Source organism: Sus scrofa, chromosome 6, assembly GCF_000003025.6.
Source record: "Sus scrofa isolate TJ Tabasco breed Duroc chromosome 6, Sscrofa11.1, whole genome shotgun sequence".
Lineage (NCBI taxonomy): Eukaryota > Metazoa > Chordata > Mammalia > Artiodactyla > Suidae > Sus > Sus scrofa.
The window spans coordinates 59165155-59190618 of NC_010448.4; the positions used below are offsets into that span (position 1 = coordinate 59165155).

At 49.6% G+C, this 25464-nt stretch overlaps 1 protein-coding gene across 4 annotated transcripts; it reads left to right on the forward strand.

Annotated features, from left to right (window-relative positions):
* On the forward strand, positions 2669-8573 carry LOC100511639 (leukocyte immunoglobulin-like receptor subfamily B member 3-like). 4 transcript variants are annotated; one of them, XM_005664832.3, is made up of 8 exons: positions 2669-2821; positions 2921-2956; positions 3138-3401; positions 3653-3949; positions 4171-4212; positions 6272-6397; positions 7972-8024; positions 8100-8573. In XM_005664832.3, the coding sequence occupies exons 1-8, from the start codon at positions 2788-2790 to the stop codon at positions 8256-8258; spliced, it is 1011 nt and encodes a 336-aa protein (XP_005664889.2). In that variant the 5' UTR covers positions 2669-2787; the 3' UTR covers positions 8259-8573.

Sequence of the window (25464 nt, forward strand, 5' to 3'; positions counted from 1 at the left end):
CCTATAGAGTACATTGCCTGGAGCCAGAGGTGTAAGAAGCACAAACCGCAAAGGGGAATTTGCGATCTTATCGGGACCATAAAATGTTCTAAAACTGGCTCGTGGTGATGGTCACATAAACTGGTAAACTTATTAAAAATCATTCCATTATGCATATGCATGACTTTTTCTAGGAATTTTTCTCTGAAAACCATCTAGCAGAGTGACAGGTGTCTGCTGGCTCTCACGGCCATTCTAAATCAGGAGTCAGCAAACTTTTTTGGTCCAGGCCAAATACCAAATTGCAACACATTTGGTCTCCATTGCAACTGCTCAGTTCTGCTGTTACAGCCTAAAGCAACTGTGTGCCCATAAAAACTCTGCATATGAACACTAAATTTTTTTTCTTTTTTTTTTTTTTTGTCTTTTCTAGGGCCGTACCCGCAGCATATGGAGGTTCCCAGGCTAGGGGTCAAATCAGAGCCATAGCCACCGGCCTACACCACAGCCACAGCAACACGGATCCAAGCCACATCTTCGATCTACACCACAGCTCACGGCAATGCCGGACCCTTAACCCACTGAGCGAGGCCAGGGATCAAACCCGCAACCTCATGGTTCCTAGTCAGGTTCGTTAACCACTACGCCACGACAGGAACTCTGAACGCTAAATTTTGAATTGTGAATCATTTTCATGGGTCACAAAATATTGATTTTTACTTTTTTGTCATTATTTTTCTTAATTTAATTTGAGTGGAGTATAGTTGACTTACAATATCGTAATCATTTCAGGTGTATGGCCAAGTGAATCAGTCATACATACAAACAGATCTGTTCTTTTTCCCCATGTGAGTTATTACAGACTGTTGAGTGATTTTCCTGTGCTATGCAGTAGGTTCTCATGAATTATCTATTTTACACAGGAGGGCATGTGCGTGTGTGTGATTCCCACCTTCCCAAGTCTTTCTCCCCCAAGTGGTTTCACCTGTGATAACCGTAGGATTGGTTTTGAAATATGTGAGTTTGTTCCTGTCTTTTAAATAAGTCCTTCTGTATCACTTTTTATTAGATTCCACATATACGGGATATCATGGGATATTTGTCTCTCTCTGTGACCTCCTTCACTTAGTAAGATAATCTCTATGGTTTTTTTCTTATTAAGGCCACACCCGAGGCCTACGGAAGTTCCCGGGGGAGGGGTCGAATCGGAGCTGCAGGTGCCCGCCTGCACCACAGCCACAGCAACATGCGATCCGAGCTGCATCTGCAACCTACACCACAGCTCAAGGCAGCACCAGATCCCTGATCCGAGATCAAAACCACATCCTTATGGATACTAGTCTGATTTGTTTCTGCTGCACCACAACAGGAAGTCCGATTTTTTAACCATTTAAAGTGTATAAAAATAAGCTCATGGAACATTCAGGGTTTGTGCTGACTCATAAATAAATAAATTAATTTAATTAAATAGGAGTTTCCATTGTGGCTCAGCAGTAATAAACCTGACGTGTATCCATGAGGATGCAGGTTCGATCCCTGGCCACGCTCAGTGGGTTAAGGATCTGGCATTGCCATGAGCTGACACAGCTCAGATATTGCTGTGGCTGTGGTACTGGCCGGCGGCTATAGCTCCAATTCAAACCCTAGGTACCTCCATATGCTGTGGAATGTGACCCTAAAAAGACCAATAAATAAGTAAATAAATAAATAAAATGTATAAATCATTCTAGTCTTTGGGCATACAAAAACAGACAGTGGATTTAAGAACTCATAACCCAGTCTTGCAGGCTGTGCTCCAAAAAACTGAAACCAAAACAGCTTGAGAATAAGGAAATGCTTAGGATTATGCCTGGAAAGCCAGGAGTTCCCTGGTAGCCTAGTGGTTAAGGATCTGGCCTTGTCACTGCTGTGACACAGGTTCCACCCCTGGCTCAGACACAGCCAAAAAAAAAAAAAAATGGAATGCAGCATTACGTAGCCAGGGCCAGGGTTTCCGCTACAGCATGAGGAGGTCTGCGGTGTCTCTGCAGTGCCAGGATGCAAGTTCGATCCCGGGCTGGGCAGAGTGGCTTAGAGATCCCTACGTTGCCACCAGGGCGGCATAGGTCGAAACCGCAGGCCAGCCCCAGAACTCCATGTGCCGTGGGGCCGCCAAAAACGGAAAGAAAAAAAGAAAGGGACAGGCGTGAATTCACTCGAGGGTTCAGAGCCGAACTCCAAGTGGAAATGACAGCCTGTTTTGCTCCTGAGGCTCTTGTACCCCTTGTTTTTTGCAGAAAGATTTAAATGTTGATGTGGGAGTGCAGACGAGAAATAGGCATCAGGGACTTCCCGTTGTGGCTCAGTGGTTAACGAATCCGACTAAGAACCAGGAGGTGGCGGGTTCCATCCCTGGCCTCGCTCAGTGGGTTAAGGATCCGGCATTTCTGTGAGCTGTGGTTTTGGTCACAGACGCAGCTCAGATCCTGTGTTGCTGTGGCTCTGGCCTAGGCCGGCAGCTACAGCTCCGACTGGACCCCTAGCCTGGGAACCTCCATATGACGTGGGTGCAGCCCTAAAATGACAAAAAAATAAATAAATAAAAAGGAAAATAGGAATCAGGCTAGACCGCTTGTAGTTTAAGTTCACAGGTTTCGCATCTTCATGAGGAAGCCCCACCCAGGGGAAGTGGAGGAAGAGGATGTAGGCTGGCCTTGCTCCGGTGGGGAGAGCAGGGTTTCATTCCCACACTTCCTGGAGGGCCAGGTCACTTCCGGAGAAGCCTGCTCAGCATCACGGAGCCCAGCAGGACGGCCTGGACCCAGGATCATGTCCCTGCTTCTGCCCATGCTGCTCTTCCTCGGTGAGTCCAGGAGAGAGGCTGGGGCACAAGCAGACGGCTATGGGGGGCAGGTCTGGCGGTGCCTTAAGAGGGGCTATTCTCACCTGGGTTTCCTTCCAGGGTTTTATCCAGGCCAGAACACGCAGGAACAGAACGGTGAGTCGTCCTTGTCATACGCCCAAGGAACCAGGCACGTTCAGCTCAGACAGCAGCTCCCAGGGAGGCTGGGAAGCGGGGACTGGGCATTCACTCTGGGGGCTGCACAGGGGGCCGAAGTGGAGGCTGGTGTGAGAAACAGACACACCTGTGACTCCCTTACCTGTCCCCTTGCTTCTAGGAAATCTCTCTCCACCGCTTATCACAGCTCTGCCTGGATCCTTGGTTCCACCAAAACAGCCTGTGACCATCCTGTGCCGAGGGCCCAAACAAGCTGAAGCGTACAGGATAACCAGAGTGGGAAGTCCTGAGCCCCAGGAAAGAGAGGCCAACACGGTGGCTTTCCCAGAGCTAAGCCCAGACCTTGTGGGCCCGTACCACTGCTCCTACAAGATTGGAGAGGACTGGTCCCCGCTCAGCAACCTCCTGTATCTGGTGATGACAGGTGAGTGAGACACAGAGGCTGAGCCAGGACCGACTCCCCTGCAGAGGGAAGAACCAGGCTTTGGAGAAGCGAAGCACAGAGGACCAAACCTGTGTCCTCAGCGAGGATTCGGGGATGACGCTGAGCTAGGTCTCCTTGGGGCAGCACGAGGAGGGGAGGGAAACCAGAGCCTGTCTGTTCTCAGGGGGGGAAAGGGACAGTGCCTACGTGCCCCCCCCCCCAAATCACCAAACTTCCTTTTTTCTCAGAAGCTTATGAGAAACCCTCTCTCTCGAGCATGACTGGCACTGTGGTGGCTTCGGGGGAGAATGTGAAATTGCAGTGTTTCTCCAAAGTAAACTTTGAAGCATTTATTCTCATCAAAAACAATGGAAGTCACACCTTCCAGGAACAAAGCTCCACCCCCCAGGGCAGAGGAGCCCAGGCCATCTTCCTCTTGAGTCAAGTCTCCTCTGCACAGGCAGGGACCTACAGATGCTGTGGTGTCTTCAACCAAGGCCCCTTCCTGTGGTCTCAGCCCAGCAACCAAGTGCAGCTTCAGGTCAAAGGTGAGGACGCCAGCCCATTCATCCCATGTCCCCTTCTGGAAGCTGTCACCATCCAGTTTAAGCAGCACTTGGGAAAGGAAGATAGCAGATGGGAAGGTGGTATCAGACGCGAAGCGGTGAGGCCTGCGCCCCCTCACCCACCATCAGGGAAGGGTCCTAAAGTCACTGGGAACCTGGGAGCAGAGATCAAGAAAACTGCCCCCCTTCCCCCTGTTTTGCAGAAGCTACTGATCCTGATGCCACAGAGTCCGAACATCCAACTGGTGAGTAACGGAGTTTCGGTGGAAACCTGAAAGGAGTCTCCATTGTCCGTTCCCTCTGACGCGGAGTCTCGAGGGCCTGCACCAGAGGCAGAACTGGCTCCTTGGGAGGCTTCTGCTGGCTGGAGGCAGGGAGCAAACAGATATAAGAGGGAGGGCTGCTCTCCCTAAGAGAGCACAGGCGATTAGAGAGTCTGCGGATTGAACATAAAATCAGGAGAATCCATAGACTACCATTCGCCAGTGAGCTGTACTGCCCGTAATCCTGAGAGCTTCTAGAATTCACAGCCTCACCCCTGAGCCCTACTCCCAGGAGGGCTGAGACGCCTAATCGTGAGCTCAGAATAATGGAGATGATCAGACAAGCTTGTTGGGCTGCTGGCTCCATCTCTGTACTGTGCTGAGGACACTGCAACGAGACGAGCTGTCTCTACGACTAACACGCCGGGAGCCCCGCTCCCGTCTTTCCCCTCCTCTGAGCCTCACTTCCTTCTCATAAACTCTGTGCAGTATTAAGAGGAACTACTGGGCCAAGACCTTCTATGCTTGTGGCCACTGTCACTTCCTTCTCGAGGAGAATTTAGTCTGAACTTGCTTCCCGGGCCATGTCTCTATCAGAGCCTGCGCTGCGTGTTTGGAGGGACCTCCCGTGGGGAAAGAGGCACATAGGAGGGGTTCCCAAAGCTGGGGAGGGGGTGCAAGAGCAGGGGTTTCCTCTTGGGCTCATTGCTCTTGAGTTGGCTGTGCCACCTGAGAGGGAATGTGCCCCGGGAAATCAGCCTCCTAAGTCTGAGTGAGAAGAATGCAGGACGCAAGATGCGGGTGTGTGACTGACGGGTGTTAAGCTTGCAAAGAAAGTGGATGGGCTGAGTTCCCGTCATGGCTCAGCAGAAAAGAATCAGACTTGAGGACCCAGGTTCAATCCCTGGCCTCGCTCCGTGGGTTAAGGCTCTGGCGTTGCCGTGAGCTGTGGTGTAGGTCACAGAGGCAGCCTGGATCCCGCACTGCTGTGGCTGTGGTGTAGGCGGGCAGCTGCAGCTCCAATTCAACCCCCAGCCTGGGAACAGGCTGCTGGTGAGGCCCTAAAAAACAAGAAAAACAAAGCGGGGGATGAGCTTATCCCAGCACCGTGGGGGGAGTGTGAGGGGAAGCCTAAGGGAACACACAAATGCACAAGCCAGAAAATCCACTGGGGTCAAAGAGAGCTAAGAGATGGAGAGACCCATGACTGCAAAACCGTAGGTGGGAGCTCTATCCAGCTCACTGCCTTTTTTTTTTTTTTTTTTTTTCCAGCTTAAGTGGAAGCTAGTATGCTTTAGCCAGGCTTTCTGGAATCCAGCCAACGCACTCTCTAAGTGCGGTCTCCAGTTGCTTTTGCCTAATGCGGACGCATCCTTTTTCCATACATTTTGATGTAACGACTCAGTTCTGAATTCTCGACGTGAACTGGCCCGTTAGCTTTGCCAGCCACTGACTCTTGATGCCCCTCTGCTGACTCTTTTCTGAGCGGTTCCTCCTCTACCAGGGGTCGGCAAATACGTGCTGTCGTGGGCCAGCGAGTCAGTGTTTGGGGGCGGTGTGGACGTCTGGTCTCCTGGGCACCTCCTCAGCTCCGCCCCACGGCGCCAGCGCATCCACAGGCAGCAGGTGGGAAGAAGGCAAGGTTCCCGTGGGATGGTAGAAACGGGCCCCGGAAACTGCACTGCAGACCGTTTGCACACGTCGCAGAACTTTACTCTTCCTTTGAACCGTGTCACCAGTGTAAGAGTCTAAGTCTATGCGGAGCTGGAGGGTCAGAGGGAAACAGCCACGGGCGGGCCCTGCGTCCGCGGCCAGCGTGTGCGGTCTCTATATTGAGCCCAGTTTCCAAGTCCTTTCTTCCTACGACTTCATGGAGCAAGCAGATGAGGTGGTCGAAGCGCACCCCCTTTTTCTAGGACCTAGGGTCAACGACTCTGAGCTCCGAGAGCGCGGTGGCTCCGCGGGGACACACAAAAACCACGCGGTATGCCAAGGTCCTTGATACAAGGCGGCCGCTCCAGCCCCGCTTCCTCTTTTGCAGCCAGGCCTCCCACCCAAACCTCCAAGGAGAAACGCCTAGGCCTTCTGATTGGTGCCCCAGTGGCCTCTGGTCTCCTGCTCCTCGTCTTGCTCCTCCTCGTGTGCTGTTGTCGCAAAGCCAGAAACAGTAGGTCCTTGGGAAGGATGGGACGCCCGCGCCGAGACCCTCGCGCAAACTCCACGGGCAGATGGGCGGGGCACTTGCCGGGGGCGGGGAAGGGGCCCAGGGGTCTGGAGCTGGGGGCTGTTTTGCGAGCTGATGCCGGGATTGTGGGAGCTTCCTGGGCCCCAGCTCTTACCTGTCACATCGGAAGGTGGGGCCGTGCAACACCTACAACCGCCCTCTCAAAACAGGAGGCTTATTTATAAATCTCTCCTTCAGGTTTATTGCAGTAGCGTTGATTTGCAAGGTTGTGTTAACTTCTGCTGCACGACAAAGCGACCCAGTCATACAGACACACACATCTGTTCTCTCTGATTCTTCTCCCACGTGGATTATCACAGGATACTGGGCAGCGTTCTCTGTGCCCTACAGCAGGTCCCTGTGGCCAGTCATTCCATGGACCTCAGTGTGCATGTGCCCAGCCCAGCCCCCAGTCCCTCCCTCCCCTGCCACCCGGCCCCCTGGGTAGCGAGAAGTTTTTCTAAGTCTGTGAGTCTGTTTCGGTTCTTCAGCTAAGTCCGTTCGTATCCCTTTTTTAGATTCCACATGGAAGTGATACCATCTCTAGAAGGCCATCTGCAGCCACGTGGATGAGCCCTCTCTTTGGTTATACTCACTGGGGCGCTGTATTTCTCAGATTGCAAATACAGAAAACAAAGTAGTGGTTACCAGGCGGGAGGGGGAAGGGTTCGGGACAACACAGGGTGGGGGGAGGAAGAGGTACAAACTATTCGGTGCAAAATAAGCTACAAAGATGTACTGTGCATCGTGGGGCATATACCAAATACTTCATGATAACTGTAAGCGGAGGATAACCTTTAAAGTGTACAACTCACTCTACTGTACACCTGTAACTTTTTTTTTTTTAGTTTGTTTATTTGTCTTTTTGCCTTTTCTAGGGCCGCTCCCACGGCACGTGGAGGTTCCCAGGCTAAAGGTCGAAGCGGAGCTGTAGCCGCCGGCCTACACCAGAGCCATAGCAACACCAGATCCAAGCCACGTCTGCAACCCACACCACAGCTCACGGCAACGCCAGATCCTTAACCCCACCAAGCAAGGCCAGGGATCGAACCCACAACCCCATGGTTCCTAGTCGGATTTGGTAACCACTGAGCCACAACGGGAACTCCTGTAACTTCTATAATAGGGTTCAATTAAAGAAAAAAATGACCCTCACTTTCCTAGTCTGCTCAGGTTGCTGTAACAGAAAACAGTGCATGTGATTCAAACAGCCAACACTCACGTCTCACAATTCTGGAGGCTGGGAAGATGCAGGTGCCGGGGATTTGGTGTGGGGTTAGGGTACTTTTATGCACAGCCACCTTCTTGCATATCCTCACACAGCAGAGAGAGACAGTGTGTGTGTCCTCATACTTCTCCGTGGAATCATGAGAATGCCACCCTCGCAACCCCGTCTGAATCTGATTAGCTCCCAAGGGCACCAGCTCCAGATACCCTCCCCTTGGGGGTTAGGGTGTCGCAGATGAACTGAGGCAGACACATCTATGTGGTCCGTAACCACCTCTTCTTCCATTCAGATGCTGCCAGCAAAGAGAGGCGGCCAGAGGCGGCTGGACCCACGGAGGGACAGGTGAGAGTCCCCCCACCCCCGCCCCCGCTGCCCTCACCTACCCCTGGGGCCCCGTGTCACACATGCATTCCACAGTCTCCCTGCCTTCCCCAGGCCTCTGAAGCACCAGACCCGCAGGAAGTCACCTACTGCCAGCTGACCTGCAGTGTCCCCCAGCGGGGGACAGCTGGATCACCCTCCTTGGTGCCCAGGCAGACCCAGACCAGCGAGTATGCAACGCTCGCCCTAAGATGAGCCAGGCACCGGTGCCGGCATTTCATCAGGACGGTGGAACTTCCAGCTGCCTGTTGGTGGCTCCCTCCTCTGGAATTGAGCTTCCAAATCGGAGGCCATCAGCCTGGCTGAGGGGACCCACGTTACTCAGACAGTCCTGCTGCTCTCCTCCGCCCCGAAATCTACAGAGCTCAACAGGATCACCCAGTCAGCTCCAGGATCTCTATTGTAATTGGCCGGGGATTCCTGAGACACTCCAAAGTTATCAGAAAAGCCACAGGGTCATGTTTCTTAACTTTTCATTGTGCATCAATTAAACAGATATGCTTAAATTGGCTTGGATGCCAGGTTTTGTGTCCCAGCCGAGAGGCACAGGAAAGACCCTAACACCATTCCTCTTGTCCCAGAGCTGACAGTCCAGGGCTGGTGTCAGTAAATGGGGGCCCGGGAGCCACATCTGGCAAGCCACCTGTTTCTCACGGCCCAAACATTTTACATTTTCACACTTTTTAACACCTTTGGCCTTTTTAGCGGTAAAATACACACAACATAAAATTTAGCATTTGAACCATTTTTATTTTATTTATTTATTTTTTTTTTTTTTTTTGTCTTTTTGTCTTTTTGCCTTTTCTAGGGCCACTTCCCACGACATATGGAGGTTCCCAGGCTAGGGGTGGAATCGGAGCTGTAGCCTCCAGCCTATGCCACAGCCACAGCAATGCAGGATCCCAGCTGCATCTGCGACCTACACCACAGCTCAGCAACGCCGGATCCTCAACCCACGGAGCCAGGCTAGGGATGGATTTGTTAACCACTGAGCCACGACGGGAAATCCACCACTGCACGTTATACGGTTGAAAAACATCAAAAGAAGAACCCTATTTGAAACGACTTCGTTGCAGTATGAATGACACACAAGGAACAGCACGTCTTTAATGGGTACTATGTGGTGAACCTGAACAAATGCAAACCGTGTGACCCACCACCACAATTAAGGCTCCAGACGCACCCAGATTCGCCAAACCCAAAGGGCCCCAACTAGGATGAAAAAATAACATTTTACGACATGTGGAAATTATGTGACATTCAAACTTCGACGTCCCTAAGTAAAGGTTTATTGGAACACAGCCACGCAGGCTGACCTAACGTGCTGCTTGTGGCTGTTTTCACACAATCATGGTCGAATTAAAGAGCTGCAACGGGGGTTCCCGTCATGGCGCAGCAGAAACACATCCAACTAAGAACCACTCGGGTTCCATCAGCAGGTTAAGGATCTGGCGTTGCCGTGAGCTGTGGTGTAGGTCGCAGACACGGCTTGGATCCTGCGTGGCTGTGGCTGTGGTGTAGGTCGGCGGCTGTAGCTTCGACTGGACTCCTAGCCTGGGAACCTCCATATGCCGTGAGTAGGGCCCTAAAAAGAAAAAAAGAAAAAGAGTTGCAACAGAGGCCACATAGCCAACTATTGCTCGTGGGCCAAATCTGGTCCATTGCCTGTTTTCTGCAAAGAAAACTTTATTAAAACATGTCTGTGTTGGCTTTCATCGTACCTCCTTTTTCCCTTTAATGGCAACGTGCAGCCTTTGAGACAGAGAACTGTGGTTAACAAAGCCTGAAAGAGCTACTGTCTTGCCATTTACAGAGAACACGTATCACCGTCCAGCCCAGGGGGTGGCCGAAGTTAGGCAGACAGACTATCTTGTGATAATGCACTTTGTCAGGTCATGTGGGCGTGATACCAAATGAGGCCTTGGGAATTAGCCAGACGAACAGGAACCAGCCATGGAGGCCACGGCGAAGGATCTATGGGCATGAAATGTGGATAAAAGAGGCGATCCCAGCATTCGGTACAGGATTATTAAGAAGTCGTCATCACTGTGTCGTAGATATTATACATCAGCTTCCACTTAAAAAATAAAACAACAGCTAAGAAATGAGGTCCCCCTGCATAGCTCAGGGAACGATATCCAATCTCTTGGGATAGAACATGATGAAAAATAGGATGAGAAAAAAAGCGTATGTATACATATGACTGGGTTGCTGTGCTGTCCAGCCGAAATTGACACAACACTGTAAATCAATGATACTCCAATAAAAAAATTAATTTTAAAAAATAATTAAGATTCTGGAATCCGATGAGGAACCACAAGGTTTCGGGTTCCATCCCTGGCCTCGCTCGGTGGGTTAAGGATCCGGCATTGCCATGAGCTGTGGTGTAGGTTACAGATGTGGCTTGGATCTGGCATGGCAGTGGCTGTGGCTGTGGTGTGGGCCGGCAGCTGTAGCTCTGATCAGACCCCTAGCCTGGGAACCTCCATATGCCTCAGGTGCGGCCCTAAAAAAAAACAAAAAGACAAAAAAAATAAAATAACACACACTACTGTATATAAAAGAGATGGGTAACAAGGACCTGCTGTCTAGCCCAGGGAAACTTACTCAATTCTATGTAATCACCTACACGGGAAAAGAATCTGAAAATGGATGGATATATATGCACATGTGTAACAGATTCACTGTGCTGGACGCCGGCAATGAAGAGAACTCTGTAACTTGACCACACTCCAGTGAAGTTTTTAAAATAAAAAAATTAACTAATTAAAAAACCCATCATCCCTTCTGATAAAAAGACATGGTAAACACAGGTCACCCCACATGTTAGGGACACCCACACTTTGCCTGGATTGAGCAGCAAGTGAACAGACATGCGCAAAGAGAAAAGAATCCGCTGAAGCCAGATTCCAACAAGCCTTGAAAACCACACTCAGTCTGGGTTTTTACAGAAAAGGGGGTTGGAATCGAGGAGCAGTTTTGAACAGAGAAGGGACAGGGTCAGAGCCGCCCCTTCAAAGGCTCCCAGGAGGCCACCACAGCGATTAGACTGGGAGGGAGGAACGGAACCAAAGAAAGTGTGTTTGAAGACTAATGAGAGTCCACGGCTGAGGTCAGGTCTGACCCCGACGGGAAGGAAGCAGCAGGTTTCAGAGCCACCCAGAGGGCCACCAAACAGAGGCCGTACCTCCCGACTCCTGCTGCGGTTGAGTCACAGGACGAAGCTGGTGGGAGCATCAGCTGGGGCAGAATTTCAGAAGGGCAGCTGGCAACCTGCCTCAAAGATAGAAGATGCGGGTCCCATTTGACACAACAAACCCATTTTACTTTTTTTTTTTTTTTTTTTTTTTTTTTTTGCCATTTTTAGGGCCCCTCCCATGGCATATGGAGATTCCCAGGCTAGGGGTCCAATCAGAGCTACAGCTGCTGGCCTATGCCACAGCCACAGCAATGGGGGATCCAAGCTGCGTCTGCAAGCTACCCCACAGCTCACAGCAACACCGGATCCTTAACCCACTGAGCAAGGCCAGGGATCGAACCCGAAACCTCATGGTTCCTAGTCGGATTCGTTAAGCACTGGGCCACAACGGGAACTCCAACAAACTCATTTTAGAAACCTGACATCAAGAGATGGTTACGCAACGTAGAACTCCTTTCTCAGGAAATTCTCGCTTCGGTGTCAAGAGCCACACGAAAACACAAAAAGAATGTGTGTGTGTGTGTGAGAGAGAGAGAGACAGTCTCCATGCTTTACAGCAGAAATGGACACAACACTGTAAATCAACTCTACATTCATAAAAATAAAACTTTTTTGGAGTTTAGTTTTCATCAGTTTAAAAAAAAAAAAAAAAAAAAAAGTTGACCTAAACAAACAGACTGCGGGCTCTGTCTCCAGGGCTCAGTCAGAATCAGAGGACTGCAATTCGGGGTCTGCAACCTGGCGAGCGCAGAGCAGGGGAAGGAGACGCTTCTACCCAGAGGCAGAGGAGGGTGGAAGGCTGCAGTAAACGGAGGCAGTGGCTTTTCAGTGTGGTGTTGAGGCCAAGAAAGAACAGGCCACTTTTCTTCCTTTAGGGCTTGGCTTTCATCACAGGGTGTGAGAGCGCCCCCTTCTGGTCTTCCAACTCCATTGAATTGACTTTTTTTTTTTTAATTTTTTTGTACTGTTCTTTCCCCAATATGATTTTTTTTCTACTGTACAGCATGGTGACCCAGTCACACATACATGTTTACATTCTTTTTTCTCCCATTATCACACTCCATCCTAAGTGACTAGACAGAGTCCCCAGTGCTACACAGCAGGATCTCATTGCTAATGCCCACGTCACATGAGTGATGCTCAAAGTTAGAATATCTAGGATTCAGGTAAAAACGAGAGCTCTAAACACTACTCAGCCATAAAAAAGAAGAAAATAACGCTATTTGCAGCAACATGGATGGAACTAGAGACTCTCATGCTGAGTCAAGTGAGTCAGAAAGAGAAAGACAAATACCTTATGATATCACTTATATCTGGAATCTAACATACGGTACGAATGAACCTTTTCACAAAAAAGAAACTCATGCACTTGGAGAACAGACTCGTGGTTGCCATGGGGGTGGGGAAGGGGGAGGGAGGGGGATGGACTGGGAATCTGGGGTCAGTAGACGCAAACCGTTGCCTTTGAAAGGGATAAGCAGTGAGATCCTGCTGTGTGGCACTGGGAACGCTATCTGGTCACCTTATGACGGAGCACGATGGAGGATAACGTGAGAAAAAGAACGTACGCATAGCTGGTGTGACTGGGTCTCTTTGCTGTACTGTAGGAAACGGACAGAACACTCCAAACCAGCTATAGTGGAAAAAATAAAAATCATTTTTTAAAAAATGAGAGCTCTCCTCTCCAGGAAAAGTAAAGCCTGGCGCTCCAACCCCAACCCGGGTATCTTTCCCTGGGTCCCCACTCCAGTTTTGTGTAGGGAACATACTCTTGCACCCCTGGACACACCGTCTCAGTCTCCCTGGGAAGACCAGGCACTGCTGTGGGCACTGTGGGCGTGAACAGGTGTGTTCTCAAGAGCAAAGATCCTCACATGTGAGCCACGGACCAACTTCCCCAGAGGTCCCGTGCAGACCCATGCTGCTCCCCAGGCCTGGGGGTCACGTGGCCAGCTCTAACGCAGGTATTACGGTGATATACTGTGTCCCGATCAATAGGAAACCGTCAAATCAAAACTCTTCAAACGCCGAAGGTGCCTGGGTCTGTACAACTCGGCTCTGCAAACAGAGCCGCTGAACACTTTCCTTCACACTCATTCTCAGCTCCCCTCGCTCGACCGAGGATCCCCAGTCAGCCAGCAGCCCATGGAGCTTTCTCCTGCCGTCGCGGAGTCAAGAACACGGTTACTGCCTTTCCATCCTTGAATCTGTCTACTTTTCTTCCACTTGCCAACATCTCGTCTCCTCTGAGGCGTGTTTATCCTTAAACAGAAATTCGTAATACTTCCTGTATTCCACGCACAGTTCAAATGCATTACAATCAGGTACCTCCTTAAAATACCCTTCTCCTGTGAGAAAGGCACAGAGGTTAAGAAACCTGACCACGTCTGCACAGCCCAGAGGTGTTCGGAGGGGTGGACAGCCCACCTCTGGCGCTGTGTCCGGAATGCCAGCTCCAGCTTCTCAGGCCTGAGGGCTCATGGCTTAGCTCCTGTTCACGTTGGGACTCTTGGTATTAAGAGGCTCAAAGAGGAATTCCCGTCGTGGCGCAGTGGTTAACGAATCCGACTAGGAACCATGAGGTTGCGGGTTCGGTGCCTGCCCTTGCTCAGTGGGTTAAGGATCCGGCGTTGCCGTGAGCTGTGGTGTAGGTTGCAGACGCGGCTCGGATCCCACGTTGCTGTGGCTCTGGCATAGGCCGGTGGCTACAGCTCCGATTGGATCCATAGCCTGGGAACCTCCATTTGCCGCGGGAGCAGCCCAAGAAATAGCAAAAACAACAACAACAAAAAAGACAAAAGACAAAAAAAAAAAAAAAAAAAAAAGAGGCTCAAAGAAATTAACTCATGCCAGGAGGCCGGCCCTTTGGATCCCTTGACCCTCTCGCTTTTAAAGTCAGAGGTGATCATCAGAGGTCACGTTCCTGTCCGTGGATCTAAACCAAACCCACATCCCAACACATGGCTACTGAACGCCAGAAATGTGGGTGGTCTAAGCTGAAACACACCCTGAGTGAGAGATGCTGGCCAGATTGTGAAGCCTTAGTACCTACCAACTGTTAAAAGTAAAATATCTCAATTGTTTTTATATGGACTACCTTTGAGGCAGTATTCTGGATACATTAGGTTTGAATGTGTTATAAAAATCAATTTTACCTGGTTCTTTGCACTTGTTTAATGCGGCTATTAGGACATTTTAAATTACAAATGTAGCTTGTGTTACCTGCTTACTACATTGTTTTATCGTGTTAAACCACCTTATATCTGACTTGCTGTTCAGTGCGCTGTGTTGGTCTGGAGTCTTCAGTTTTAAGTAGGTAGATGGGGGAGGGGCAAGACAGATGTAAGCATCGATATCCCGGTTCTAAAACGTGAAAACTTCAAAGTTTGAGATGTTGAAGTCTAGTGACGCATCTGCAGAAATCAGTACTGTCCATGGAAAGCTGACGCATGAGGGTCTAGATGCACCCCTTGCATTTAATGCGTCCCCTAGTTAACGTGACATGTGCATGGATTTTAAGGTATCTGGTTTGCCAGGAGGCGGCAGCTAACCCCAGCTGAAGGTTCTAAGCAGGGGTTCTCAAGCCTGGCTGCAATTACACTTATCTGGGGATCTTCAAAGAACCCGATGTCCGGGCATCTCCAACCCGACCTAAAAATCAGACTCTCTGGGCATCAATACTTTGAAATAAAGCCTCAGGGAAGTGTTCACCATGCAGCCAAGGTTGAGAACCACTGGTCTAGAAGAACTGGACACAAACTGAGGAAATGGTCCCCACGTATCCATCATCGTGTGGATGCAGGAAGTTCTCTGCAATGGGATTGGGTCTCGAGGGCCAATCCCGGAGCTTGGGCAGCAGGAGAAACTCCTTAATGTAAGGTTTCCTCGGCTTGCAGCCCTTACAGCCAGGACGCAAGTCCCGGAGCGGGAGGTGAGTGAGTAGCAGCCTGCTTCTTTGTCTCTCTCTTCATTCCACTGGTAAGTCGCTATGATAAAAATTCCTCCTCCCTTTCTTTGAATGTTTGGAGGTCAGACCTTTGAAAGGTTAGTGAGGTTTCAATTCAAACTCCTCTTTGTGCAAAGACACAATTATTCTTGGAGGGCAGACCCTGACAATGATGCCTTCCGTAACTTTAAATGGGTTTTTTTCTCTTGACGAACTTCAGCTCCCTAAAGTCGCTGGAATATGAGTGTAAACCAGATTAATTTCACCCAAATGAGCACAATATAGAATAGCACTATTTTGTATGTAAGCATTTCATGGTATCAAAGGTGAAAAGACTCTTGAAAGTCAATGGATTCATGAGTTGCCATAGGAAGCTGGTATCTAATTTCTTTCTCTTTTTTTTGGGTCTTTTTGTCTTTTTAGGGTCACACCTGTGGCATAGGGAGGTTCCCAGGCTAGGGGTCTAATCGGAGCTGTTGCTGCCAGCCTACACCAGTCACAGCAACGTGGGATCCGAGCCGCATCTGTGACCTGCACCACAGCTCACGGCAACGCCGGATCCTTAACCCACTGAGCGAGGCCAGGGATGGAACCCGAAACGTCATGGTTCCTAGTCAAATTCATTCCCGCTGCGCCATGATGGGAACCCCTCTAATTTCTCATTTTCCCTAACACTGTACCTAATCTCTCGTCTCTCTCTTTTAGGGGAGTTTCTAGAAGTAGCATTCGACACGCAGGTCTCCAAGTTAAGACAACTCAGGCATGTTCAGGTCCCTGCAATCTAGCTTCTTATCCTACCATTCTTCTTGAAATTGCTCTTCTTGAGAAATCATCTGCTAAATACAAAGGAAGTGGGACGCGTCCTTCTCTGACAGGTATCCACAAGGGGGCTGAATCATTCTTCTCCTCAACGTGTCCTCACGCCAATAAGACGCATGCGGAGTAAAGACAGGAAGGTCAGGAGGAGTGACGAGAATCTCCCCCCGCAATGTGATAAAACAGAACGACTGAACATGCGGAGGGAGGTAAACACATACTCTTTCCGAGAAAGATAACTGCTGCAATTACAGTCACGTGACACGTGTGACTCTTTCCTGCCATATCCGACAGGTATGCTGTGGTAATCACCACCCTTGAAGACACAGGAGGCTGTGACTTATGACGGAACGTCTCCCGGCTTAACTAAACACTTGATGCTGCGTGATCACTTGACTTTGCTCTTCTGAATGACCTTCATTTTTGCCTGGGATTTCTGGGGGTGCTGGGGTGGTGGTCTCTCAATCAGGGAGCAGAGGAACTGGGGTCACAGGCTCTCGCAAGAGTACTGGCTTTAACACTGGACATCTGGAGGGAAGCTGGCGCTCACCTCACCCTCTAGATCTCTCTTCTCCGTGTGTGCAAGGATCCCCTCGACACCATGACCTCACTGACCCCTTTCAGAAAAGGCTGACTTACATGACTGACACCGATTGGCGTATAAACAGCACTGGGAAAGGCGCAGTCGCATCATTTCTTTAAAAAGGAAGAAGTGTGTAGTACCTGCGATCTGAAAACAACCCTGAAATCATAGGGCCAAGAAAGACTCTGCAAACGAGAAAAAAATCTGAGATATTGAGGAGGTTTAGGGCGGGGTTTTTGTGCCTTTTGAGGAAGGTGAGGAGTTGGGAAGGGAGGATCATAGCCGCTCTGTTAATCGGAGAAGAGAAGGGAATTAGAAAAATGGGAGTTCCCGTCGTGGCGCAGCGGTTAACCAATCCGACGAGGAACCATGAGGTGCAGGTTCAGTCCCTGCCCTTGCTCAGTGGGTTAAGGATCCGGCGTTGCCGTGAGCTGTGGTGTAGGCTGCAGATGCAGACGCGGCTCGGATCCCGTGTTGCTGTGGCTCTGGCGTAGGCCGGCGACCGCAGCTCCGATTGGACCCCTAGCCTGGGAATCTCCATGTGCCGCAGGAGCGGCCCAAGAAATGGCAAAAAGACGAAAGAAAGGAAGGAAGACAGGAAGGAAGAAAGATGTCCTCTGTCTTGAGCCTGCATCAAACTCGAGGTGGGCTCATAAATACCTTAAAATGTTAGGTGATTTTTCCCCTTATGTTTAGCTCTCTGGTCCATTCTGAGTTAACCTTTGCATAAAATGGGAGACTCCACTTATGCAAAACTTCCAGAATAGGGAACTGCTTAGAGACAGGAAGCAGACTGTGGTTCCCAGCGGATGGAGAGGGGGGACACTGGGGAGCAGCTGCTTAGAGGAGAAGGGTTTCCTCCTGAGGTGATGAAAACGCCTGGACCTAGACAGAGGTGCTGGTCACACAACACTGTGAATGAACCAAAGGCCACTGAACTGTTCACATAACAGGTTCACATGAAATTTATGTTACGTGAATGGATTTTCGTTTATGTTTAATTAGCATGAAAAATATAAACTTAGTTGAAAAAAAGTTAGGTGATCAACAAGATTTGTCTCAGGCCCCAATGCAGCAGATTTAAAAGGCCTGTGGTTGGACGTTGGGCTGACAATTTCCCGTTTTTAGAGGCGGATGTTCACGTGGGGGATCAGATAGAGGGAAGCTGGCTTGATCCCCTCACATCTAAGCTGCACCGAAGTAGATTCGGGTGCAGCAACCTGACCCCCACAGGGTCCATAGTCCTTCTTGGAGCCCTGCCGCCTTCAGCAGGGGCTTTAACCGTCATGATGGCAGGACTCGTCTGCATGCCAGGCAGGACAGAGGGACAAATATGGAAGGAGCACTCGGCTCTCTCTGCCCCTTTTATCAGGATGGTGCTACCATTCTCAGAAGCCCCATCACATAGACATCGGCTCATTTCATCAGCCAGCGATGTCCTAGGAGCACCCTGAGCTGAAATTCGGTTCAGGATCAAGTTTGCAAATGGAGTTTGTGACCAAAGTTGAGAACGGGGTAGAGCGAGCGTGCGCCTGAGGATCACAGCACAGGAGTGGCTGTCGTCTGCCACCCTAAGCCCAGTCCCGCCTCAGGGTGAAGGGCCCAGGGATCCCAAGCAGCGGAGGTGGAAGGAACCCGGCTCACGTGGGCGCCTCCGACACGGGTGCCTATTCTCACTAGTTTCTCCTGTCTCTTCCTCCATGTTCCTCGAGTCAAAAACTGTGGATTTCTCCTAGAAGATGTAACCTGGATTCCACTAGTTCTGTCCAATTACACCCCATATCAAACAACCATCACGGCCAAGTGATGGACTGAAAGGTGACTCCAGAGATGTTTGTTACACCCGAAGTGGGTTCAGAGCCCACTTCTGCCACTTTCTGACCAGTGAAACTTGGATGATCCATCCAACGCCTCTGCGGCTGCAGCATCACTGCCTGAGACAGGGAGCATATAATACTTGGAGATACCCTAAAATGAGCCAAGTCCAAACGGCTCATTGCCATGCCTGGCACCTAGCAGGGACCAGGCAGGGACCAGCCAGGTGTCACCTGGCCCCACTCTCACCTGGATGAGTTCAGAGCCCTAAAGAAGGCACTGAGACAGACTCTCCTTGACCCAACTTGAGGCAGCCTCCTCGGAGTCCTTTTTCAGGAGACCTGACCTTGCCCCCCCCTCCCCGCCCCCAGCCCACCCTCGGCAAGAATCTCATTGATGTGACCTGGCAGGCCCCAGCCTTGATGTTGCCTGTTGGTCATCTGCTACCCACCGGCCCTGCCCTGCCCCTGGGCTACCAATCTTGACTTGTCCTTACTGTGTTGGAGGCTGAGGTCTAGCTCTCCTCTCCTCCAAAACCCCCGCCGCAGTAGCCTCTCTTGAATACAGCCCACCTTTCCATCTTCGAGTGTCAGGAAACTTCTTTGTTCACCATCTCCTTGAGGGGACTCCCCATTCTCCCTGAGAAGCAAGAGAATGTGCTTCTGTATATATATCAGACCTTGAGGGATCCTCAGTGGAACCCTTGGAGCAGCCTCCTGCTGCACCTGGCAGCCCATTTTAAAATTCTCATGTGCCCTGCAGCTGCCCTCATGATAGGATGTCTGAGCCTAGGATTTGAGTCGCAAGCCGTGTCCACCTGCTCCAGGCGAGGGACACATCTCTTCTGTGCCCACACACACTGACCTCATTTCAGCCCTGAGCCTTCAAACCGGTTATTCACGCTGCTTAGAACTTTTTATCCCTGGTGTTCCCGTCATGGCTCCGTGGTTAACGAATCTGACTAGGAACCATGAGGTTGTGGGTTCGACCCCTGGCCTTGCTCAGTGGGTTAAAGATCCGGTGTAGGTTGCAGACACGGCTCGAATCCCACGTTGCTGTGGCTCTGACGTAGACCTGCAGCCACAGCTCCGATTAGACCCCTAGCCTTGGAATCTCCATATGCCGAGGGAGTGGCCCTAGAAAAAGACAAAAAAAAAAAAAAAAGGACTTTTTATCCCCCACGAATTCTCATAATTGGTGGCTCCTTCTCTTCATGCTCTCAGCTGAAATAGTTTCTCTGAGAAAATGCCCTTGGTCATGTGATCCTAAATAACCCTCATCCTAATTTTCTGTATCATCTTGTCTTCATATTTTTATATACTTTATATTTGTGAAATACCTACTTCTCCCCCCAAACCCCACAGGTATACTCAAACTGCATATAAACCCCAAGCAGGCAGAGGCCTTACTCATCTTTAACACTGTCACTTAAGTGCTAAACTTGTTAGATGCAAACCATTACATTTAGAATGGGGGTGGCCAGTAAGGTCCTACTGGAGAGCCCCGGAACTATAGCCAATCTCCTGGGATAGACCCTGATGGAAGATAATGTTAAAGATACAATTTTTATATATTAAAATACTTATATTTTAATTTATATGTATTAAATATATATTTAATATATATAACTGAGTTACTCTGCTGTACAGCAGAAATTGGCACAACACTGTAAATCAACTACTCTTTAATAATAAATTTAAACTTTTTTTAAAGTTCTAATATTGTTCCTGTCATTCGATGGAGTTTTTTTATTGAAACAGATGAAGGCCCACAGCCACTTAATGAGGTGGGGGACAGTGTGGTTGATTTACACCTAGAAAATTTGGGGCTCAGGATCCTTGGTTCAAACACTCACCTGTTCCAAGAACAGGATTTCAAATCCAGTTCTGCTGAGGTCAGGAAATGACTCTTATTTAAGCAACAGTCCATTGAGAAGGCATTCGCACCCACTCTAAGAGAATACCTGTTAAGGCAGTTTCTCTTGTGAAGCTTTTAATTAAAATATAGCTGTTTTTCAACGTTGTGCCCATCGCTACTGTGCAGCCAAGTGACTGAGCCATACATATGTACACATTCTTTTCTCTCATGTTATCTTCCATCAAGGTCTCTCCCAAGAGACTGGATATAGCTCCCCATGCTGTACAGAAGGGTCTTGCTGCTTATCCATTCTAAATGGAAGCATTCCCTGGTGAAGGGTCCGGCATTGTCACTGCTGTGGCTCAGGTTCGATCCTTAGCCTGGTAACTTCCACACGCCACAGGCAAAGCCAAAAAAAAAATTTTTTTTTTCAACGTAAATCCTCACGTAGTAGTCAAAACTCCATTAAATATCCTAAGACAATTACATGTCCACTTGGTGTTAAGAGCTAAAGTCAGTCGTTCTCATTAACTCACTTGCACATTGAATCCACTGGAAAAAAGCACATGATCTAGTGTGTACAGGGAGCTCCAGCAGTGCGACTGACTGCCTAACTCAGACACAGCTGTGTTCTCAGAAGAGTCCCCGTGGCTCTTACCCCCTGCTTGGGAGTTTGTTCTTAGAGCAGCAGGGCAGGCAGTGAGAACAGCCTCTTTCCTGACTCAGCAGCAGTCAGCTTGTGAGGCAGGAGGACCGTTCCCCTGTCTCTGTCCACGTCTTCCCTGAGTGCGTCTTTAATGCCAAACGTGGGGGTCTCCCTTGTAAGTCGAGATGCTGCCTTCTGCACAGCTGCATTTCCACCTGCAGCCCCTTCTGGAACAGCTCGACCAGCAGGAGTTGAGCAAGTTCAAATCTCTGCCTAAGGCCCTTTCCCTGCAAGAGGAGTTACAGCATGTCCCCCAGATGGCGCTGGACAAGGCCAGTGGCAGAAATGCTCACCAAACACTGTCCCAGCTACTGAGTGGAGACGGTCGCCACCCAGGTCTTTGACAAGATGGACCGGACGGATCTGTCTGAGAGGCCAAGGGTGCGCTCGGGGGTGAGCAGAAGCGAGTCCACACTGGGTCTCTGGGGAAAGAAGCAGGAGTCTCCGTGGTTTTCGAAGTGGTTGCTGAGAGGAAGGGGGAGGGATGGACGGGGAGTGGGGGTGAGGGATGCAAACGATGACACTGAGAATGATAAGCAAGGATGTCCTGCTGTCCAGCACAGGGAACTGCATCCAGTCTCTTGGGATAGAATGTGATGAAAATAGGAGGAAAAGATAGATATATATATATACGTATACATATGTAATCTTTTTTCTCATATATGACTGAACACATATTTATGTATGTATGAATATATATATATATATATATATATATGACTGTATCACTTTGCTATATAGCAGAAATTGGCACAATGTTGTAAATCAACTATACTTTAAAATTTTTTAATTTAAATCTTTAAAAAAAAAAAAAGAAATGCCAAAATAACATGCAGCTTTGGAGAAGCTGCCTGTCCTGAACACAAAGGCTAGACCTTCAGAAAATCCGGTGGAGTCTTTCCTAGTTATCAGACTCCGGTTATTCTGGCTCCTTCCAAGCACTGTCTTCCCACCCTGGCCACCTCCCCACAGAACCCTTCTCCTGTTTGAGGCTGTTTCTGAAACGTATCCGTGATCCCGTCTCACGCGTCCTCTGCGACCTTAAATGATGATATGCCCTCTGTTTTGTTTTCAATGCCCATTTCAAATGTTTCTTTGCTTCACATAGTATGTCTCCAAACAAGTGCCAATTTCTTCCTTCTCCTCCTTTTTCAGAAACAGCTTTGAAGTCACTGCAGGAAAATAAGCCTCCATCACGAGGTAAGAAACCCATTCACAACCCTTTTTTTTTTTTTCATGGGAGATTCTGGGATTCAGAGACTTGTTTCGATTAGAAAAGATACGGTGCCGAGCGCTAGAAACGTAGAGACCTCATCGTTGCTGTCATCCAGCTGGGCAGCAGTGAGATGTCGAAAGCCGCAATGAAGCAGTGCTCACACTGGAAATCCGTAAACACAAACCGACGTGGGGGAGAGAGTGAGCTTTCCTTTGGACTCTGGACAAGCGAGACGGGCTTTATAAAGCGAGGGTCGGTAAAGCCGTGGCTCACAAATCCCATTCAGCCCACCCCACCACAGCTTTCGAAGCACAGACCCCCTACAAGCTCAGAACGGTGCTTAGGTTTTTAAACAGTTGGGGGGAAAAATCAAAAGAATATTTTGTAGCCCAAGAAAATCATAGGAAATTTGAATTACACTATATGTGATCAAAGTTTTATCGGCACACAGCATCCTTGCTGGCTCATATATTACCTATGACTGCCTTTGCCCCACAAGGGCAGAGAGGAGTGGATGCAGCAGACTGCATGGTCCACGAGACAGAAAATACGGATGATTGGGTCCTTTGCAGGGGGGCAGGGTGAGGTCCTTTGGAGGAGAAGTTTGCTAATCCTGGACAAGCGGATTTCTGAATTTGTGATTTTCAACATTTTCTTTTCTTGACATTACCATATCATTTAAAATGAGCTGGGTTCAAGGCAATCGTAGCTGAGGGGACGGTTTGAAAAGTGAAGATGCCACCGTTCAGACCTAAACCCCCAGGTTCTGGCCACTTCCAGTGATACACCCATACGTTAAACGTCCCACAATGCCCCACCCAGATGCCCAGCATTAGGTCGTTGAACTGTGAGGTTCGACATTCAGCAATGCTTTGAGGCAGAATACCTGCCAGCGTTGCTGTTCTATTAGCTGTTCTATGTGGACGACCACCAGAGTGTTCTTGGCTTAAAACCTTAACTCTTGTGACGGTTTTCCCTCGGTTCTTTCGGAGCCCCTATTCTCCTGCTCACTCTCCAAAAGGAACAGCCGGCTGGCCGTTTTTCGCTCCCTAAACGCGTCCTGGCTGATCCACTTGGCTTCCCACCAGCTACTTAGAAGCCAAAGATTTCCCAGAGGAAGTCTCCAGACCAGCATTTCTCAGAACCCCATAGGCTGCCTTCTCGTTGCCTCCTGGATATGTTTCTGCCAGTCCCACACTCACTTCCTCACTCCGCAGTGTCGAGCTTGCAATTTTTCTTCTCCCATTCGGACTCCACCCCGTCCCTGGGTTCCTTCCCAGGACTAAGTAACTTCATCCACCTCGTCAGAAACCAAGGAATTCCTCCTTGGGGAAAAGCCATTGTCTGCAGGTACCCACTTCTCTCACCCGAGGTCTGAATGACACAGGATTGCACTTGCCAGAAAAGGCAAGGAGATCAAGACGGGACGCTTGAATTTTACCTCCGGTGCGTCATCAACATCCTTCTCTTGTAATCTAGGCTTAAATACCGTGACTCTCTTGTTGAGCTTGAGGCATCTTGAAATCCCACTCACTCCCGAACAGAAGCTTTAATACTTAGCACAGTGGCGGGACCATCACGTCCCCTCCGTTCTGCAGGGATTACACGGATGCAGGAACCAAGTGTGAGAGCCTGGAAGACACCCAGCCGCATCGAGAAGAAGAGGACGAGCCAGGCCGGTCTTGGAATGTCCCGGGTGGAGGAAACCAAATGAAACGGACCCCGCCAGGCCACCCTCTCCACGCGCTCTCTCCAACCTCGTCCTCTCCGCTGTTCACGACCCCCGACCGGCTCCCAGAGAACGTCTCCCCCTCTCCCGTGTTCTTCCCACAGTAGGAAAAAAAAAAAGGGAGAAAACATGGGAGAGAACACATTCACAGAGACTCAGCAGGGTGCCGTCTGGAGTTTCTCTGGGGTTTTGCAGTTTCAGATGCTCCGGCACCTCTGACCGCATCAGCCCACAGATGAGGAGAAGAGACCTGGTCCAGGAGGGCGATTTGCCTCGAGAGTCGCTGAGGTCAAGTCGGCTTGGTGGAATTTTTTTATTTATTTATTTTTTGTCTTTTGTCTTTTTAGGGCTGCACTTGGGGCACAGGGAGGTTCCCAGGCAAGGGGTCCAATTGGAGCTGTAACCACCAGCCTCCACCACAGCCACAGCAACACCAGACCCGAGCCCATCTACCACCTACATCACAGCTCACGGCAACGCCGGATCCTTAACCCATGGAGGGAGGCCAGGGATCGAACCCGCCACCTCACGGTTCCTAGTCAGATTCCCTTCTGCTGCGCCACGACGGGAACTCCTATTTTTTAAATTTTTTAGTAAAGGGCAGCTGATGTACAGTGGGGTGCCATTGTCTGCTGTGGAGAACACGGACCCGGTCACACATACGTATACATTCTTTTTCTCATACTATCTTCCATCCCTTTAATGGCTTTACTGAAGTATAACTGATACATCATACATTTTACTTATTTTAGGTATAACCACTGGTAATTTTTACTAAACATACACAGCTGTGCAACCATCCCCACTGCCCAGCTTTGCAACATTTCCACACCCCGCCCCCCACAAAAGACCCCTTGTGTCCATAGGCAGGTGCTCCCTGGCCTGTCCTCCAGTTTCAGGCAACCATTAATTTACTTTTTTGGGGTGGGGGGGGGTCTTTTCAGGGCCACACCCATAACGTACAGAAGTTCCCAGGCTAGGGGTTGAATTGGAGCTTTAGCCACTGGCCTTTGCCACAACAACGCAGGATCCGAGCCGCATCTGCGACCTCCACCACAGCTCACAGCAACGCTGGATCCTTAACCCATTGAGTGAGGCCAGGGATCGAACCCACATCCTCATGGATACTAGTCGGGTTCATTAACCACTGAGCCATGATGGGAACACCCCATTAATTTACTCTTTGTCTCTCTAGATCTGCCTTTTTTTTTTTTTTTTTTTTTTTTTTTTTTTTTTTTTTTTTTGTCTTTTTGCTATTTCTTGGACCGCTCCCATGGCATATGGAGGTTCCCAGGCTAGGGGTTGAATCGGAGCTGTAGCCACTGACCTATGCCAGAGCCACAGCAACGCGGGATCCAAGCTGCGTCTGCAACCTACACCACAGCTCACGGCAACGCCAGATTGTTAACCCACTGAGCAAGGGCAGGGACCGAACCTGCAACCTCATGGTTCCTAGTCGGATTCGTTAACCACTAAGCCACAATGGGAACTCCTAGATCTGCCTTTTCTGATTTTGGCAGCCTTTTCTGTCTCT

Bases quoted from the DNA above. Each gene is read 5' to 3' on its own strand.
- LOC100511639 (XM_005664832.3), top strand. From the start codon at position 2,788: ATGTCCCTGCTTCTGCCCATGCTGCTCTTCCTCG. The intron at 2,822-2,920 runs GTGAGTCCAGGA...GTTTCCTTCCAG, and splicing joins GCCCATGCTGCTCTTCCTCG to GGTTTTATCCAGGCCAGAAC. The intron at 3,402-3,652 runs GTGAGTGAGACA...TTTTCTCAGAAG, and splicing joins CCTGTATCTGGTGATGACAG to CTTATGAGAAACCCTCTCTC.